Genomic DNA, 21,384 nt, shown 5'->3' with positions numbered 1-21,384 from the left:
CCTGTTTGCTTGACAGTAAAAGTAGGATTCCTTTTTCAGAAGTTTTGCTGTTCATAGCATTTATAAAGTAAGAAATAAAATTAAATCTTATGGAGTACAGCAAAAGTTTTGTAGGAAGAAGAAATAAAAGGTCTAAATTCATCACCCTATTTCTATACTCTGAGTATACTGCATTTGAGCTATTTTCTCCTTTGGTTTTTCTCTGTGTTATTTATACTCCACTTATGAAAATAAACTCCATCTTCCTTACCTAATGAAAAGTTTTTTTATCTAATAATCTGCAAATATCTTATTTCCTGGTGGGAAGGAATCTGCATTTAAAAAGTTTCTTTATCACTTCAGCTTTTTGTTGTTGTTGTTGACTTAAAGTCAGAGCTGTAGTATGTGTATGTTCTTAGTATATAAATGGTGATTGAGTTCATTAAGGTGAACCACTGTATTGTTTTCCTTAGCCTTTTCTTTTCTGAAAGTGTTGTGTCATTTCTTTTTTTTTTTTAATTCAGGGAATCAGCAGTCTCTTCAGTTCTTTAAAAGTGGTGCGTCTCTTGCGACTGGGCCGTGTTGCCAGGAAATTGGACCATTACCTAGAGTATGGAGCAGCGGTCCTTGTGCTCCTGGTGTGTGTGTTTGGACTAGTTGCTCACTGGCTGGCCTGCATATGGTACAGCATTGGGGACTATGAGGTCATCGATGAAGTCACAAACACCATCCAAATAGACAGTTGGCTCTACCAGCTGGCCTTGAGCATTGGGACTCCGTATCGATACAATACCAGTGCAGGGATATGGGAAGGAGGACCCAGCAAGGATTCACTGTATGTGTCCTCTCTCTACTTTACCATGACAAGCCTTACAACCATAGGATTTGGAAACATAGCTCCTACCACAGATGTGGAAAAGATGTTTTCCGTGGCCATGATGATGGTTGGCTGTAAGTATCTTTTCTTTTATTTTCTTTTTTAAAAAAAACTATTGTTGTTGATAGTTCTCCAGGCTCCAGTCTCTGACAGGAGTAAATGAAACTACTTTGTCTTCAGAAAAATGTTTAATTCATATCATTTACATTGGTTTAATTTTTATTCAGCCTTAGAAAATAAAAATGCAAAATAATATATTTTACTTTTTAGAATGTTTTAGCACATGAAAAGCAGTATGAATGGACTGATACAAAAATTAGAATGGGAACTCTTTGATTTAATTCTGTTCATAGCATTGTACCTGGCAGAGCTATTTCCAAAAGGAGACCAATATCTAGAAAGGCAGCATCTGGCATATTCCATAGGTTTTGTGGGCAATGCATAAAATTCTGAAAAAGTAGACAGGATCTGATGTGAGATACCCTGTTTAGAAAATGTTTTATTTAATAATTAGTTTTATGTAGGCTTTTACAATTAAGACTAGGCAAAGAGTTTATAAATCTAGTCTCCATTACAAAATTCTAGCTGGAATATATTCTGGTCTGAGAGAATGAAAGGATTAGTAAATGTAAGTTTATTTAGTAATGACAAAAGTGTCTAAGATGTAGCATACAGAACTGAGAACTAAATGTCTTGGTGATATTCTTGGGAGTAGAATGCTGTCTATAGGAGTGAAGGACCAAGTATTCTATCCTCAGATTGAGGCTGGATGATACAGAAGATCAGAATTAAGGAAATACATACAAAAGAAAATGTTGAAAATGGAGATTTTTGAGGACTTCATCACCATACACACCCACACGTTGACTTTGATGATTTATCCAAGCCTAGTTCTGAGACCTAGAGTAACCTTGGGACTGGAGTTATTTTATTTATTTATTTATTTATTTGGCTGCTTTGGGTCTTAGTTGCGGCACACGGGATCTTTTGTTGTGGCACGTGGGCTTTTCTAGTTGTAGTGTGCAGGCTTCTCTCTAGTTGTGGCACATGGGCTCCCGAGCGTGCGGGCTCAGTAGTTGCAGTGCGTGGGCTTAGTTGCCCTGTGGCATGTGGGATCTTAGTTGTCCAGTGGCATGTGGGGTCTTAGTTTCCCGATCTGGGATCAAACCTGTGTCCCCTGCATTGAAGGTGGATTCTTAACCACTGGATCACCAGGGAAGTCCCAGGACTGGAGTTATGATTAGTGTTATTAGCACCGTTTAAGCCTCTGGGTCATGGTAATTGGTTTTTGGTCTAAGCCATCCTTTTTGAGATTCCACATTATAGAATTTTATATTATGACACTAATGGGAAAAATATTAGAGTCCAGGAATGTCAGCTGACTCATGAAAGGTCAGAATCTTGGGTCTAAACAAGGTACTTTTCGGAGTTCATAATGTCTGCAAGCTATTGGACACCAATGTTAACAGTTGTTTAGACTTCTGTACTCCTTTGTACAGGTACAGAAACAAGAACACACAGGTTCTCTTTGCTGCTTAAAAGTAACAGAGGGAGAGTGAGAATTCCAAGTGCTGTTTCCTCCAGAGGCTTTTAGGAGGAAAATGTTCTTACAAAGAGATTCTGATGATCTCTTAATTAAACTACTGCCTACACACTGAAAGTGGTAAGATGTATTGGCAAAAATGGTGCTTTATAAATTCAGAAGACAACGTTTTGTCAGATGCAGTATTTATTACTGTACTACTTTTAATATTTATATAATGCATTTTGCCTTATACTTGAGCATAGTTAGATTAAAAAATTTATTTTGAATTATAGATTCACTGGAAGTTGCAAAGACAGTATAGTGAGGGCCTTTGTGCCCTTCCCTTAGTTTCCTCCAATAGTTATATAACTCTAGTACGAGATCAACATTGGCATTGGTACCATGTGTGTATATAGTTCTGTGTTGTTTTATCACGTGTAGATTCTGTAACCACAACTGAAATCAAGACACAGAATTGATCCATTACCACAGAGATCTCCCTCATGTCACACTCACCCCTTCCCCCAAGCCTCCCCAACCCTGGCAACTACTCATCTGTTCTTTATCTATATAATTTTGTAATTTTGAAAATGCTATATAAATGGAATCATGCAAAATGTGATTTTTTGAAATTGGCCTTTTCCACTCAGCATAAGTTCCTTGAGATCCATCTGAGTTGTTGAGTGTATTAATAGTTTGTTCCTTCTTATTCCTGAGTAGTATTCCATGGTTTGGATATACTGCTGTTTAATCATTCATCTATTGAAGGACATTTTGATTATTTCTAGTTTTTGGCTATTACTATAAAACTTCCACGCACATTTGTGTAGTTTTTTGTTTGGACATAAGTTTTTAGTTCTCTGGGATAAATACCCAGAAAAGAGATTTCTGGGACATATAGTGTCTATTTATTTTTTTAAAGAAATTGTCAAACTATTTTGCAGAGTGGACATACTAGTGTAGTTTGATTTTTCAACAAGAGAATAACAGAAAAATAAAATCTATGTAGAGTTGAAGAACATCATTATTTACTTTGTTTCTTAGGCCCCAAAACTTGGGAATCATCCTAGATTCCTGTTTTTCTCATGTATTACATCTATTCATAACAAGTTTTATTGGCTTTACCTTCAAAATACTGCATTCAAACCACTTCTTCAGAAATTCTTCTCAATGCTACCCTCCTATTAAAAACCACCACAATGCCAAGCACTCTTATTTTCTTCCCTTTAATCTTTTTCTTCATTTTATCTACCAAGACCTGAAACCATGTTTACTCTGTTTTTCTTTTCTTCAGAATGTAAGCTTCATGACACTAGGGCCTTTGTCTACCTTTTTTGCCTCTATATACTCAACTTCTAAATAATTCTTAATGCCATGCTCAATCTAAATTAGTTGTATGATTATAATAAGAATCTCCTGTTATTGAATCCACCCCAGTCAGGTCTCTGATGAACATACATGCCAGAAAATGCACACTCTTTGAACTTTAGCCATGATTCCTTTGTGAAAGCCCTGGTGAGCTCACCTGTATTGTCTGCCTGTGGTAGTGTAGCAGCTCCTTCAGCTGGATTGCCCCAGTCTTAAGTCTCTCATGAGGCCTGATAATAAGTTCTGAGAGGCTAGTCATTAGAAGCACCAACAACCCTTTCTCCCACCATTTTTTTTTTTTTTTTTTTACCATCTACGTTCTGAATTTACCTACATTGGAAATTTTCACATAGATTCAGTTGAGTTTTCAAAACTTCATTTAGTTCAGAGTTGGTCCCATTCTTCTCTACTTCATGTATGGCTAATTATATTGCTATATCAAAATTTCTTTCTCCTCTCTTCTTCAGTTCCTGTCTTAATTTCAAGATGAAGTTCTGGTCATAAAGTGGATCCTTTTCTTCCTGAGTTTCTGCTATCTCCTTTCAACATCTGAATAAACCAATATCTGATATCTTTTACCTGTCGAATTTGGTTTTCTTTTTATGCCTCTGAACAAATCCAGCTTCTATAGCCAGAGTGTTCCAAGGAGATGCCTTTTAATTTCCTTCTTAGTTCTTGGGTCCTTAGTAATTTCATGGAATATTTCCTTTGCAACAACCCAAGAAGCTGATAGAAAACTGTTAAGACCCATGAAGTGTTACAGTAACTTCCCACAATTCCAAAACTTATTAGACACACATGCACAAAATATCAACCAAATGTGGCTATTTCAGCTGTTTGTGATCTTAGTATAATTTTTTTCCTGGGATAGTGTTGCCAAAATCTTGGCTCCCTGTACACCGATGCCAAAATGAGACACAGAGACAGAGTTTTGGAGGAGAAAGAAAGGGTGGCTTTATTCTTTGCCAGGCACAGAGGCGAACACAGCAGGGTAGCACCTCAAGTGCTGTGCCCAGCTCCCTGGGGAATAGGGAGAGGTCTTATAGTCAGGGCTCATGGTCAGGGGTATGCGATAAGGATTAAGGTGGTAACAGTCCTGCACTCTTCTTTCTTCTGCAGTTTCAAAAGGGTGGGGTTGCTGACAAGGTTAGGGTGTGTGCAGGGTCTCAGGTGGTCAGTCTCCTAATCTTGATGAGCTTCTCTGGTCCCTTTAATCTTGTCTCAGATAGTTTCCTGGCTGCTCCTCCCTTGATTTTCAACTGTTCAAATCTGCCCTTTGGAACTCAGGGAAGGTCATGGAGGCTGGAGTCTTGCCTATAAGACATGGGGGGCAAAAAGGGCTCTGTGCCTGGGAGCCCCATAGAGCCCTGCTCAGTTTCAATAGCACCAGGGAAAACAAAGGAAAACAAACCACCAGTGTTCTCAAAACCTAATATGTGTTACCAGCCACAGACCTAGCCAGGGATTTAGTGTGTGTGTGTGTGCGTGTGTGTGAGAGAGAGAGAGAGAGAGAGAGATGGAGAAGGGGAGTAAGGGAAGAGGGAGATAGAAAACCGGTTTATGCTTTCAGCTGTGCTAGGATCTAGTCAATCTGTGCCAGCTATTTGAGAAGCACCACTTGTAACCTTATAACTCAATAACTGAGAAAGATGTTTTGTCAAAAAGTTGTTGGAGATACCAAGTGCCTATTTTCTGTTCAGAAAGTAATCACTGCTTATAAATGATAGCTTCATTTTTCTGGAGAAAGTCATCTGAAATTTTTGTGCCTTCCAGCAAAATTTAAAAATTTCAGTGGCAGCAAATCCAGTTCCTAGAGACTTTCTGAGCCCTCTTCTTTCTTTAACGGCCTTTCCTCTGAGACTCCTTGGTTCTTTCTGTTACTGAGTCCAAGCTCGCTCTGCTCACTGCGAGACAGGCCAGTAACTCGGTAGACGAGGTGTTGAGGCAAGGAAAGACGGCAGACCGAGAAGATGGACTAATGTCCCCAAAACACCATCTTATCAGGGTCTGGATGCCAGTTTCCTTTATAGAACACAGAGGTGAAGAGTTGAGGAAGAAAAGTAAAAAGGCCATTTGTCTTGCAAGATCTTCTTGCTTAGCCTGCATCGGGGAGGGGATGTGTTAATTTCTTCTTTTCTGCAGCCATTCACAGGTGGGCAGGGTCAGATGTCTCTCTGTGAGCTGAACAAAGGCCTTTTAGTTTGTCAGGCAGAGGGTCAGGGTTCCCTGTGGCAGGCCATTATGTATGCTTACAGCTGTAGATAGTGATTATAATAAGAAAAGCAATGAAAAGCAAAGGTAAAAGTTAAAGAAACAGAACCAACGTAGAGTCAGAATTCGCTCTTCCCTGTTAGATTTCCCCTTGATGCTAAATTGCATGTAGACTCTGTCCTGGACCACAGTCTCAAAGGTCTCCTTGTTGATATCAGACAAATCTTCAAACAAAGTTTATGACCATGGCCTCCCTTCAATCCCAGTCACCTTATGTTTCCTCTTGATCCCTTCTATGTCAGCAGGATCCCAGAGTATTTCTCTTAACTGCTACCTAGGGATTTCTTAGCCTTATATCCTTTGTTCCTACATTCCCTCTAGGTAGAGAATCTTCCTGCTCAGATTCCAGATCTGGAAGGGTTGTTTCTTACATAGGCCGACCACTATGTGTTTTTTACCTCAAATTTGTCTTCTCTTAGTTTTGGCATGCGCTATGCCCTGAGTGCACTCCTTGGTTCTGGTAGCAGCCATTACTGCCCCAGGACAGTCAGTTCTGAGTGAACCTGACTACTCTGCTGATATTCAAGAAATTCACTACTAAAGGGCTTTTGTGAAAAAGAGCATTTTCGAAGTTTAGTTCTGCAGCAATGTTGGAGAATAGCATACCTTAATTTTTAGATCAAGATGTGGGTAATCTCTGCTAATTTGCTCAGTAAATACTTGATGATGCCTTCCTGAAATATTTTCAAATCCATTTCATTCATATAATCTTATTATTGAGCCCCTAGTAACTTTCTTTTTTTCCCCAAAGATTAGCAGACTGACTGATTTTGCTTCTGTTTAGAAAGCACCTTCATACACTGATAATTTGTTTTGATGGCTATAAAACAAAGGAATATGAATTGGAATATTCTGATATGATTATCCTTTTTGTCTTAATGTATTTTTATGAATCTTCTTTTAAAGATTTATCAAGAAAGCAATTGCTTAGCTCCTTCTTCGTTACTAAATAATCACATAAAATATTTTAGTTTAATCCAACAATTATAAAAAACTTTACATTTGCATCTTTCACTACAATTTTATAAAAAAAGAAACAAAATAAAAATGTGAATAACTTTTTGCCATGAATCATGTCCGACCATAAATTAGTTTGCTTTTGTTTGCTTTGTTTTGTTTTAATATACTATAAAATATTAAATACATTAGTAAACTTGTAGACAGTATATTTCAAAGGACTATAAGTATTTGGGTATTTATTTTATTTAAAAACATTTTTCACTCTTTCCATTGTTGTCTGCTTAGTTGCTAAATTGAGGCATCCTACCTCACGTGGTATATAACACTCAGAATCTGTCCTGGTAGGATGCCATGCAAACTAAGTCCCTAAAAGTAAAGCAAAGCAAAATGAAAAACTACAAATATGAAAATTGCGAGGTTTAATTGGTAGAGAGGAAACCCAGTCATAGTAATGCTGATCTGCAATTTTTAAATAAGATGTAATCCATGATAGCTCAAACAGTCTCAGGACTTTCTGTAATGCACTGGCAAATGGTTTAGCACATTTAGAATAGCAGGGGAGTGGGATGTGTATGACAGGAAATTTGAATCTCCATGTGGGTGGTTAAAAGCCACCAGGGAGCACTTAGTTACACTCTGGTCATTCAGCGTCACGCAGAGGAGACAGATGCCACACATCATATTCTCCAGTTCATGGGCTCAGTTAGCACTCTCTGTGGGGTTCAGATAAAACCCAAGCTGAGATTATGGGCATTGCCCTCACCCCCCTCCATAGGAAATGGAAATAAATACAAGATGGTGAGACTCAGAGATTGGGAGAATACAGAATAAGGTGGAGCAAAGGCCTGTGTGACCTTGGATGGTTTTTGGATCTCTTTGGGTTTTAATTTTTTCAAGTGTGAAATGCAGAATTGAGATAAATGACTTTTAAGGTTCCTTTCCGTACTAACATTCTGTATATCTAAGATCGGTTAGTGCAGTTATGCCACTGTCCTTAGAATTGGACTGGTTATTGGAGATGAGGTTAATATGGAAAAGGAAGGGGTGTCACTTAAAAGTTTTAGGGCGTTTCATATACAGTGCATATCTTGTTTTATGGAGAATAAGATATATCTTATATGGAATATATTTAGTAAAGAGTTTAGAGGGAAGAACTTCAGGGAATATTATGGAGAAAAAAATTATACTTTTGGAAAGAGCAGTGTTTTTCCATATAGAAGTTAGGAAGCTAGGAAGACTGAAAGGCATTTGCCTCAGGGCATAGGAATAGACCCCAGGGAGAGTGCCCAGTGGGGACTCTGAAGGATATTTGGCCTGGATGGATATCGAGGCAGGTTAAAAGTGAGTTGTTACACTTTTCCAAAATTAAAAAAAGTTTCTTTACAAATCTTAACATGAAACTTTAGGTGACACAGATATAATATCTTTAAGTTATGTGTTAAATTTTTTCTTGCCCTCACTATTGTGGTGTAGGTAGGAAATGGAGTGTGAACACACTGATTTTTAATTCTGGTTTTAGTTTTAACCAGATGGAGAGAGCTTTAAGCTTAATGTTTATTTTAGAAACTGGGTCAATTCTTTGTATCTGCTTTACCCCTGCTTGTAAAAAAGACTTCTTCTTTTCTTCTTCTCTTTTCTTTCTTTCTTTTTTTTTTTAAATAATCATTCCTGCCTTACAGGGTGGGTTTTTAAAATTTATTTATTTATTTATTTATTTATTTATGGCTGTGTTGGGTCTTCGTTTCTGTGCGAGGGCTTTCTCTAGTTGCGGCAAGTGGGGACCACTCTTCATCACGGTGCGCAGGCCTCTCACCATCGTGGCCTCCCTTGTGGCGGAGCACAGGCTCCAGACGCGCAGGCTCAGCAATTGTGGCTCACGGGCCCAGTTGCTCCGTGGCATGTGGGATCTTCCCAGACCAGCGCTCGAACCCGTGTCCCCTCCATTGGCAGGCAGATTCTCAACCACTGCGCCACCAGGGAAGCCCCTTCTCTTTTCTTTAATGAGCTGAGTATCCCATGAAGAAAAATATTTCATGGAGCCCAAAGTTCAGGGTTATAGGCACCTTTTTTTATGGCTTAGTAGTTTCAGATGTACAGTCCAGTAGTTTGAAAAAGACTGTGACGTGGACTTTACTCCCTGTTTCTTATTTAAAATAGAACTTGTATCTTTTGCGGGAATGTTCTTTTATACTCATGTTTCTTTTTATGCCTAGTCACATTTTCACAAAACTTCTCAGATTCTATAAAGTTTAAGTTTTCCCAGAAAACAACAGGAAATTTTCTCATTCGCCTATTAAGTAGCCCACCTCTTTGCAAGGATTTGGTTTCTGGAACTACCTTGTGTCCCTGTATTACTCAAAATTATTGAATTCATTCAGCATTATGCCAGGTGTTCTGGTAGTTATTGGTATTAGGAAGACAGCCTGGATACTTCCTAGCCCTCAATAAGTTAGCAGTATGGTGAGTGTCAGACAAAAAAATATCACTGAATCCTCTCTCTCTCTCCCTCTCTCATTCTTTTCAACCCCATCTCCGTTCCCATCTCAGTTTCCATCCCCATTGCCCATCCCCGTCCCAGTCCCTATCTCTCTATCTCTATCTTCATCTCATCTCTTTTTGTACTGTGAACTAAGAGCTAAGACTTTGAACAGGTGAATAAGGAACTTGGGCTGAAGAGTAAGGCTGGTAAGAACAGAGTCTCTGGTTGTCCTGTTTATTGTATTTTTAACACAAGTATTGTGCCTAGTTGGTAGCTGTGCTAATTAAACATATGTTGAATAAACAAATGAATAAACAAGTTCACCTGCCTCAGCCTGAGGAATCCAGGAAGGTTTCTAGGAGAAAGTGACTCTTGAGCTCAGAATACAAAAACAAGTCAGTGAATGAGGCAGGATTTAGGTACTTTCCAGGTAAAGAGAACCCATGTGAAAAAACATAGGAATGAACTGGGTTGGCTTTTTCTGCTGCACTCCGTGTATTTCACTTTGGCTTGAAGAGAAAGTAGATGTGGATGGGGAGGAAGAAAGGAACCAAGGTGCCAAAAGGCTTTGTATAGCTTGAGAAGGAGTTTGTCTTTTATCCTAAAGGTTATGAGCTAAAGAAGAAGGATTTTGTTTTTCAGTGCAGAAGATAGTTTGGAGGAGATACAGGCTGTGGGCAGAGAAGCAAGTTGGGGGCTGTGGCAGTAATCTAGGAAGACATAAATGAGGTGGTAGGGATAGGGAGGATAGTACGGCTTAGAATTGGTAAAATCTTTTTTTTTTTTTTTTCTTTTTTTCTGTAAAGGGCCAGATTGTAACTGTCTTAGGTTTCAAGGGCCATAATGTCTCTGCTGCAACTACTCATTGTGCTGCTGTGGTGCTAAAGCAGCCATAGACAGTACACAAACCAATGAGCAGAGCTGTGTTCCAGTAAAGCTTTAAGCAGGTGGCATTTGGCACGTGACCCATCGTTTCCCATGGTCTAGCACAGACAGTATCGGCTGTGAAAAGACCATGGACTTTGGAGTCAGACAAATCTAGGTTCGATTTTTTTTTATCACTTATTAAGAATTTACATCAATTATCTAAACCATCATCTGTAAAAGGGAGATAATAGTCCCTACATTACAGAGTTATTTGAAATACTCAGTAAGAGATTGTATGTAAAGTTGCTGAAACATTTTTTTAAGTTGTTATGGTGATCGAACGAATGAGTGAGATATGGTAGAAGGAAGAGTTCAAAAAGACTTGTAGATTTCTGGCTAATTCAGCTGAGTGAAAGACAAAGCTCTTTTCTAAGATGAGAAAGAAGAGGCAGGTATTACTGGGGCAAGAGTGCAGTTCTTTTTTGGACATGTTGAGTGTGAGGGGTCTTCAGGTCATTTGTTAGAGATGTCCATGAGGTTAGAAGTGATAGAAGTTAGAACTGTGGCTTTGGGTTCCAGAGACATGAGGCACTGAAAAATCTCTTTAGGAATCACAGTGTAGAGAAAGGAATTGATGTCAAGAGCATGCAAGATAGAGTCAGAATGAAGCTGGCCAAGGGTGGACCCTGGAGGAAGGAGAGCCAGAGAGGTTAGGAAGAGAACCCAGAGAGGTAAAAAGGAAGCGTGGATCCAGAAGAAGGGTTTGTTGCTAACAAAGAATGAGAGAGAACTTCAAGAAGTAAGGGGGAACAGCAAGACAATGGATATTGAATCAGGGGCGATCTGGCTGGAATTAGGAGGCCATGTGACCTTCCATGAGTAGTTTCATTGGATAGTTGAAGGGAGAGAGCCACAGGGGCATTTGTCTTTATGAGCTCTAAGTCTTTTTTTGTTTTCTATGTGAAGGAAAATAATTTTAATCAGTAGCCATTAACCTAGTGCAGGTAGACTATGCTTGTACAGTATTTTTCACTGCCGGTGTTGCTTTTATCTGAATCAACTTTCAAGTTTAATAAAATATATTTAAATTAGATTATTAGGTGTATTATATATGCATGGAGTTTCCTTTCATGTTACAAAATAGAAAACAAAAAACTGACTTTGAGAGAAGTTTTTATGAAATCCCACTTTCTAAGAACAGGCATTTTAGTCAGGGGAGAATTTTATTTACTGACAACTACAAGATGATTTGGGACCTTAGAATAAATTTAGTTTTGATTTCTGTGAATGTATATTGCCTGGGACAGGTTGTTACCTTGTAGGAGAAGTGGTGCTCTGCCGTAGAGAGCACTGGGGACTTGCATGATCCTTACATAAGTAGTATCAAGGATCAGTGGACATATGATTTAAATTTTGCTGGAGAAAAAGTAGTTAGATTTTTTTCTCACAAGTTGAAGGACTAACAAATCCATAGATGAATATATTTAGAACATGTTAAGATAAATATCATCCCCAAAGACCTTTATGCATGGATTTAAGAACTGCTTTGGAATGCTCCAAGAGGGGATTTTCTTTGGGGCAATTTCTAAGCCAACTAGTTCCCAAGTGACTGCTTCTTACCTACTTATTTAATTTTTACAAAAATTGTGATGACAGAGGTAGGCCTCCCTTGGAGTTCAGGTGCCGGGCACACAGTCTTGGGTTTGGGCTGTGTGTGTAGGAAAGAAGATTTCTATAGGATGAGAACTATACCCAGGTTGACTCTCTGGAAATATTGGAGGCTTTTAAAAATTCTCTCTGAAGATAGCTCTGGAACTACCCTTTTAGATCCTATCTTCTTTAAAGTCAAATTTATGTTTAACAACCCCCAAAAGGCTTAATATGTGAAAGTCTAATTTGGGAGACTTACAGATTTAAAATGAATCTGTAAGGGAAGGAAACTTAAACTCATGCCTCTGGTTAGAGGTTAGCAAAGCAGATAGGTCTAGTGCTGACTCTTTTAATGAGCCTTTGGAGGTGGAAGCCAAGACATTGGGAACTTTTCTTATACTGAGCTGCGTATGTGTTTGCTTGTCAGATTCCTTAGAAAAGGCCTCAGAGGACCTTCACAGTAGGTATGTTTCCCCAACTCCTTCCCTTAGGAGGGCCAGCCTTGAGAATAACATCACTTCCCTTCACCTCTCCCCACCATTACGCACACTGACTCTCTAGATTCCATCATCCCTAAACAATTCCCAATCTGGATCTACCTGCCTCTTTTGCTCCTGTTCCAGGATTGCTGAGCACTAGCTGGAATAAACCACACAGCCCTGTGAATAGGTGCCACTAAAATACATGGTTCACAACCTTAGGGATCTTTATTTACTTTAGGTCATCTCCTGCTCACGTTTGCTGAGCAGCTATTCTTATGCAACTCGCAATGTTTTCTTTCCACTTCTCTAAACCTATGACGACCCTTCTTCATCTCAGCAGATGGCCCCCCTTTTATTTCTCGGAAAAAGAAAGGACAACTGTAGCAAACATGCACTCCTTTCGTTCCTGACCCCCTTCTGACAAAGGCAAGGTAGAGGAGGGGTGGGGGTGAGAGGGAGGGGGTGGGCAACACACACAAAACCTTGTAGGCCAAGGTAGTGGCTTTTCTTCTGAGTCAGATGGGGGGACTTTTGAAGGTTTGGGGCCAAAGAGTGGTATGATTTGTCTTATGTTTTATAAAGATCAATCTGGCTGCTGTGTGGAAGATGAGCTATAAGGGGACAAGGATGCAAGAGGGCAGACAGGTTAATAGTCAAGGTGAGAGATGATGGTGGTGGTAGTTAGAATTGATTAGATTCTGGACAAATGGTTAGGACCAATAAAATGTAAGGGTATGAGAGAAAGTGAAGGTCAGTATTTACTTTTAGGCTTTTGGTACAAACAACTGTGAAGCTAAGTTGTGCATGGTCATTTGTCATGACTAATGGGCAGTTACATGTATGAACCCAGAGTTCTGTGAAGTGGTCTTGGGTGTGGACATAGATATGCATTGTCTCTTGATATTTTATTTCCTCCAATTTTTTGCCCTTCTTTTTTCTGTGTTGTCCATCTCTCTGTCATTCTACTGGCTCTTTCTCATCAGCCCATAAACATGGTCATGTCTCTTCAATCCTAAAAAAAATACACGTATGTGAATAAAACACTTGACTTTGCACTCTCTTTAACTATTGACTATCTACCAATTCTTCCCATTTTAAGTAGGCTTCCTAAAGCATGTGTCTTTACTTTCTTATCTCCATTTTGTACCTATTGAAAGTGGACTTCTTCTCCTGTACCACCTCTCAAAGTACATTTGCCAAATTTCACAAACACCTTTTCATGCATATAGAGACATCTCCCTTGGCTTTGTCGACCTAAAAAACAAGAATCCAGTTCAAGAGGCAAAGTGTTTATTTGGGCTAAAAGAATTACAATTGAGGGTATACACATATAGGTAGAAACCCAAATAGTGTTCTGATTATATGAGAGGGGCTCAGGGTTTTCTCTCATGAAAAAGAAAGGAAGATGAGGTAAGTTGTTTTTTAGAAGTGTTCATTGGTACAAGATGATGTAAAGCTAGATTTGTACTTCATTGATTGGTCAGGTGACATAGTCACTAGGTAAATGTTCATTTATCAATCCTTTCAATAGACAGGATATTCTGGTTTCTTTTGCTTACTTCTTGGAATGGTCCAGTTCAGAGGTACAGAAAATGGGACGTACAAGGTTATTCCTCTGGAATGGTTGTTCCGGCTCTATTTTAAATGGCTCTACTAATGTCATCTTTCACAGCTTCTTTGATGTTTATCTCTCCCTGGTTCCCCTCCCACTGCTCTGGCTATTTCTTCTCTGTTGCTTTGTTGGATCATTATACTCTGTCTGTCTCTTAAATATTGAATACTGTGATACTGGCAACAAATTATTGAAAGATCAAGGGCAGCTCTCCTGATAGGCTGAGCAGTGTCTCCGTACCAGGAGTGATTTAAGGGAGCCAGCCATCTTTCAGATATATCCCTGATCACTTCGCCTGATGATCCCTGCTTTGCACGTCCTTCCCTCCAGAAGGCCCCTGTGAAACTGTCATTTTGTTCTCTGAAAGGTGGAAGTCTCTAGCCCCCATCAGCATGTCAGCACAGATGTGTGCTGTGCTGACAAACTAGCTCACTGTCACAATGAAGAGAAAAGAGATGCTGAGATTTCAAAGGAGGGTGGAGAAAGCATTTGGAGCATGGGGTGCTGCTTGGCAGGCAGGGGCAGAAAGGAGCTAAGGTGATGATGCCAAGAGGGAAGAGACTCTTCCAGAAGGATATTTTTTTCTTCCGACCTCTATGGTGGGAAAATAATCAGGGATTGATGATTCATGCCCCCTTTCTCTGGTTTCCTGCCATGAGAACCTTCTTCCAAAGTCTGTCTAAAGTATCCCTGCCCTGTATTTATATCCCATTATCCCTTTATTATGGTCTGTAATTATATTTTTTGATTCTTTATATATTTACTGCTTGTCTCTCCAGCTAGAATGGGAGCCAGGAAGACAGGGAGCTTGTCTATTTGATTCAACTCTGTATCTCTGGTATAACAGGAACATAGTAGGTGCTCAACAAATTCTTTAGAAATGAATGAATGGATTTTGGTACTCCATATGTGAAAAGTTGTAAATTAAGAGCAAAGCAAAACCATACTGGTTCTCCAGAACTGAGATTTTAGTGTTGGGTTTAAATAGACATACAATAAAGCTTAGATATATGAATATGTGATTGACTTCAGTTTTCTGTAACAGAGCTCACTTAGTTTGTGACCCACACTCCCCTACTCTTTTCTACCTTTCAAAGTGCCCTTTGATGCTGCATCTGTCCTGTGGTTGTACCTGTCACTCTGTGTCTGTCATGTCCCAGAATTCTGGATGGGAAGTAAGATACACTTCTCTGTTGTTTTCAGATTTCCCCTCAACCTATTTTAGGTTTCTTTTTTTCACCTATATTTCTTTCTATTCTGCCTACCTAGGTTTCACTGCCCCTTCCTCTGACCCCATGTTTTCTGGGAAAAGAGCTAAGATTTAACAATAAAAACAAAGCACAACAAGAATAACAACAAAAAAGCCATTTTCTATCTCAGGGGCCTGGCACTTGCAAAGGAAATCTGTGCTTTCAAGATTATTGTTTTGGCTATGGGATTGAAAAATATCTAATTTGAAATTCAAAGCTATGCTGCTTTCTTTGTTCTCAGCTGTATTTACACTTTCCTTGAAAAGTGACTGCCACTGTTTCAGTGGGAAGATGACAGAGGGGCCATTAGGAAGAGCAAGGGATTAGAGGGATGAAAATACTGTGTGTGCGTGTGTGTATGTGTGTGTGCACACACACATACACACATAATCTCATGTGTTCCTCATCCTCAATCATGAGTGAGTTTCTGGCATAAGTGAATGAATTTGCCGCACTCCCAATCTCTTTCGTTTCATTGCTTATAGAAGGGGACCACCTGGGAATTTAAGTAGTTTGGAAACAACCATTTGTACCATAGACAGAATTTGATGATAAAGTTTGAATATTCTGTTCTATAGAGGCAACATAAGGTTAGGACTCTTTCAACTTAGGTCAGAAGCAGAGATAATCATTTTTTGGTTTTTGTTTGCTAAAGAAAGAAAATCATATAAGTGTATTTTAGAGAAATACGCATCTTAAAACAAGTATTTCCATTCACCCAAAGAGAGATTTTACTGGATTTTGATGTTTGGTGAGAGGCTTCCTATAGCTGTGTGACTCTGTTAGTTTAGTCATCAGAGAGAAATTCCCAGAGGAAAAAAAGGTGGTGATTGTAATGGAAGTTGGTTAATATGACAGCACCAGACAAGACAGCTGAGATAAACAAGAAAGAACCCAAGTCACACAGAGGAAGGGACGGAAATCCCAAATATTTTCTGAACCTCTGGTGTTCCTGGCTTCTTTTTAATTTAATTTGCAAGGTAATTCAGATTATCTGCCTGTTTTGGTTTTTTTTAATTTAATTTTTACATCAAAGTAGTACATACACATAAAGAGTCAAATAGTACTTTAAGGTTTATTTTGAAAAATAGAGGTTTACTTTTCTCCACACCTTATCCCATTTCCCAGAGACTACTTTAAAATATTTTTACTTTTGGGGTAATATTTATCTTTTTTTTCTCTAAATACCATGATTATTGGAGAGGATTTTCAGTTTCAGTCATTAGCTATTGACTTCCATCTTTGGAAAATGCCCCCTGTCCCTTAACCACCACTTCATACACATATATACATTTCCAATTTTCTATCTTCTCAGTATATTTAGATCATGCTTTTGATTAAATCAATAGTCTGTGTTCATTTTTATGACTTGCAAACACTATTTCTATCTGAGTTGTGTGGTGTTCTATCATTATTTTCCCATGCCACATTTGGTTTTCCCCAGGGTAATTATGGTCATCAAATTTTTTTCTTAGCTTTCCATGTGCTTCTCTTTATTTCATTTCCAAAGTCTCCTGTATTGTGTAGCTCTTTCTCGATATGCTCATATTAGGTAGTGATCAACATCTTGTCTTTGGAGACACCTTTCTTGGAGCCTTCTGACTATTCTGACCTAATCTCTGGAGACTGATCCACAGCTCTTAGCCTGATACCTCCCTTCATACATGATCTTCAGGATTCCCTTTGCCTTTCTCTTTTATGGACTCCTTGTTTTCTATGTCTGTTTTCAAGAAAGAACTCTTACAGTATTAGCCTTCAGAGAAAGGATAGATAAAAGATATTTGGGCGGGGGGAGGATTATACATGTGTTAAAATGGCTTTCATTTATCCTTACACTTAATTGAGAATTCATCTAGGTAGAGATTTAAAGGTTAGAAATGATTTTATGTCAGAATTTTGGGGCATTCCTCCTTTGAATTTTGAATGGAACTATTCAGAAGACTGATTCCAGTCAAGTCTTTTTATTTTTATTTTTTAAATTGAGGTATAATGGCCTGTAACATTTTTATTAGTTTCAGGTATATAACATAATGATTTGGTATTTGTATACATTGTGAAATGATCATCACAATTAGTCTAGTTAACATCCATTACCTTACGTAGTTACAAAAATTTTTATTTCTTGTGACGAGAACTTTTAACATCTTCTCTGTTAGCAACTTTCAAATATGCAATATGATATTATAGTCACCACGCTGTACATTACATCACCATGACTTATTTTATAACTAGAAGTTTGTACCTTTTGACTCCCTTCACACAGTTCTCCCACCCCCTACCCTCTGTCTCTGACAACTGCCACCAACCAATCTATTATCTGTATCTATTATCTGTAAGCTTGGTTTTTTCATTTTTTTGTTTCTGGTTTTTTTTTTTTTTTGGCAGGATTTCATTTTTTTCATGGTTGAATAATATTCTGTTACATATATCTATATACCACATTTTCTTTCTCCATTTGTCCACTGATGGGCACTAAGGTTTGTTTCTATATCTTGGCTATTGTAAATAATGCTACAATGAACATGGGGATGCATATATCTTTTCCAGTTAGTGTTTTTATTTTCTTCAGATAAACACCCAGAAGTGGAATGGCTAGATCATCTGGTACTTCTATTTTTAATTTTTTGAGGAATATTTGTACTGTTTTCCATAGTGGCTGCACCAATTTCATTCCAACCAACAGTGCACAATGATTCCTTTTCTCCACATCCTCACCAATACTTGTTATTTCTTGACTTCTTTGTAATCGCCATTCTAGCTGGTGTGAGGTGATATCTCATTGTGTTTTTAATTTGCATTTTCCTGATGATTAGTGATGTTGAGCATCTTTTCATGTACCTGTTGGCCATTTGTATGTCTTCTTTGGAAAAATGTCTATTCAGATCTTCTGCCCCATATGTAAATTGAATTTTTTTTTTGCAGTTGAGTTGTATGAGTCCTTTATACATTTTGAATATTAACCCCTTAAAAGATATCTGAGTTGCAAATATTTTCTCCCATTCAATAGGTTGCATTTTCATTTTGTTGATGGTTTCCTTTGCTGGTCAGAAGATTTTTATTTTGTTGTAGTCCCACTTGCTTATTTTTGCTTTTATTGCTTTTTCTTTTGGTGTCAGATCGATCCAAATCTTGATGCTTGTAAATAATATATTTTTCTCTCTTCTTACTTTCTGGAAACCTTTAAAATCTTTTGGTACCCAGTATTAGGAAATACTATAGTGATGTCTTTTTCTTTGGTTCTGTTTTCATCCACTTTTCTAGATTCTCAATGGGCATGTTTCATCATTTGGATATACCTATTTTTCACTCCTGGGAAATTTTCTTGAGTTATTTTCTTGACAGTTCCTCCTTTTTCTTATCTTTATTGAAACTCCTACTGTTTGGAAGTTGAGTCTTCTGGATTAATTTTCTAATTTTCTTATCCTCTTTCTATGATTTTCTGTAATTTTGTCTTTTTTTTTCACTCTATGGTCTAGAAGTTTTTGTCAAACTCATTTTCTAATCCTTCTATTGAATTTTTTTTTCTCCTAGCCTATGTTAATTTCCAAGAGCTCTCGAACTTTATCTTTGTTCCTTCTTATAACATGCTGTTTTCGTTTCATAAGTTCAAAATCTCCTCTTTTCTCTCTGAGGATGTAAGAGAGTTTAGATACAGTTTTCATATCCTCACATAGTCTCTGTTTCCTTTAAGTTGATTTTTGCTTTGTTGGTTTTGGTCTCTGTTTCTCATGTTGGAGGCTTTATGCAGATGTCTAGGAATCCTGGCTTTCTTCTTATGGCTGAATTTGTGACTGTGGCCTTAATGTAGGGAGATCTGATTGGGTCATTTTGTGGGGAATACTCAACATCACTGTTTTTTACTTCATTTCTGTTGGGCTGCCCATTTTCCCAGAGAGGAATTTTTCCAATTTCTAGTCTGGATATTCCTTGCTTCCACCTTTCTGGGAGCTGAATGTGGAAATAGAGCTAGGGGTTTGACATTCAGTTTGTACACTTTCAGATAATCTCCCTGATTTCAGTATGCTACCCCTACTTGAGACTCTCCCTAGTCTTCAGCTGAGGTGTGAAATGGAAAATTGCCCAGCTCTGTGGAATTAAGAAGGCATCTGGGAGATGGATATCCATCTACTTTTTGAACAGACTTTCAACAAGTCCTCCATTTTCAGCTCCCTTTTGCCCCCTCACTTCCAGAAATATCTAGTGGTAGCAATTCCTGGGATATTTGGAGGTTCTGTACTGCAGATCAGTTTGGTTCTTGGCTTTCCCTCTGCTGGTTTAAGATTCAGCTTTCTTGGATCTGCTAAGTCAGTTACTACTTGTCCTATGCTTTCCAGGTTTCAGAAGTTTTTGTTGTTGTGTGTTCTCCTATTTTCTTTGTCCTTGTAGCATCATAGTTTAAAAAATCCATTTACTGTTTTTTTTTTTTTTGTGGAGTTTTGAGAAGAAGCAGAGGCACATGCATGTGGACAGTCCTCCATATTGACCATATTGGCTGAGTCTTTCTGTCTTTTTGCATGGTTCTCTCAGTTATGCTGGTTCTTACTTCTGTTTCCTTTGTTTATTATCCAGATTTATACAGCTCTTGATCTAAAATTTTTCACTGCTATTTACCATTTGTCTCAAGCTACTTGGTTAGTAGGGAATATCCCATCCTTACTAAACCCATCAGAAGTCCACTGCTATAATATCTGTCTACTTAACCTGTAAGTCTGCTCCACTGTCTGCTTGGCCTCTCAGCTATGCTCTATGGTCCCTGATCTTTGGAAGTCCTGTGCTGTTGTGACAATCTCTGCTCAGTCATTCTCTCTGGCATTCTTTCCCCCTTTATTCATTAGAGCCAAGCTTCCTCTTATACTACCTTAGTCCTCAAGCCCATCTCCAGCAGAACATCTTTTTCCAATCCCTTAAATATATAGAATGACACTGTAAAAATGATCAAATACTCTGTCATTAGCTAGATTGAATTGGGTGGGGGGGGTCTAACCTTTTCATGTAGGTTTATACTTTAGAATTAAAGGGAGGCATAAAATTTATCAGTATCATGGATGAAGCCAGACCAAAATATATTCAATTTCTTAAAGTCAGGATTCTGTTTTACTCTTAGGACTAGAAGTGGTTGGCAATAAAGGGGTGAAAGGAAAAACCACTCTCAGTACTATGGCCTAAATTTAAATCAATCAGGGCTAAATTCCTCTTCTATCAGCCTTTAATAAACAGCATTCTATAGTCCACAGTGAATTCAGCACAGTGATGTTTGGATTTTGTTGATAAACCTGTTATAGGTGTTTCTCAGTTTGTATTTGCTCTGAAATACTGTCAGCTGGAATACTTCACAGAGGCAGTCAGTGTCGGATGGGAACATATGTGCCTTTGATGAAAGCTGCTTTGCAGTGAAAATCACTGGGATTCCTGTGAAGCTCTATCTTGTGAACATTGTTATATGAGCACTACCTTTAAAATATTTGGCTTGATTCTGAAGTCCTAAATAGGTTTATAGAGTACAGGCCTACCAGCTGAGCAGGAGTAAAAATGAAATATTTCACTATTGTGTTATGTGGAGCTTTTCTGTTGTCAGATAGAACTTTGAATACATAAATTTTAATCAAGAGAAGTCTGACTAATAAAAATCATCATGGTTAGTGGTAAAAAGTAAGCTTTAAAGACATTATGATTAAAGGCTATGTCCTCATTATAAATCAAGTAGCCAGAATTTCTGGAATGAAGAAGGGAGAAAATGGTGCAGGATGAGTTCAGAAAGGTAATGGGACCTGATCATTCAGAGCCCTGGAGACTATGTTATTTTGTGGACGGGAACCTCAAGAGTGTTCTGAGCAGACAGTGACATGAATTTGCATTTTAACAGGATCACTGTGGCCACTGTTTTGAAAGTTAACTCTAGGTGACAAGGGATGGAAGAGACAATTCAGGAAAATTCTTGCAGTAATTTTAGTGAGAGGTGATGGTGGCTTGGATAAAGATAGTAGCAGTGGAGATAGAGGGCAGTGGGTAGGTCCTAGTTATATTTTGAAAATCAGATGTGGTGCATTTTTAAATTAAAATACAG

General features: G+C 38.3%; 1 protein-coding gene across 2 annotated transcripts in view; it reads left to right on the top strand.

The window, feature by feature from the left end:
• KCNH5 (potassium voltage-gated channel subfamily H member 5) overlaps positions 1 to 21,384 on the top strand; it is a 332,682-nt gene that overhangs the window by 89,163 nt on the left and 222,135 nt on the right. For both annotated transcript variants that reach the window (XM_007192964.2, XM_057541888.1), the window contains one exon: positions 504 to 930. In XM_007192964.2, the coding sequence (XP_007193026.1) occupies positions 504 to 930 (427 nt within the window). The remainder of the gene's footprint in view (positions 1 to 503; positions 931 to 21,384) is intronic.

Source organism: Balaenoptera acutorostrata, chromosome 3, assembly GCF_949987535.1.
Source record: "Balaenoptera acutorostrata chromosome 3, mBalAcu1.1, whole genome shotgun sequence".
NCBI classification, from domain to species: Eukaryota; Metazoa; Chordata; class Mammalia; order Artiodactyla; family Balaenopteridae; genus Balaenoptera; species Balaenoptera acutorostrata.
Note: the sequence above shows the minus strand (reverse complement) of the source record. Positions and strands in the feature narration are given on the sequence as shown.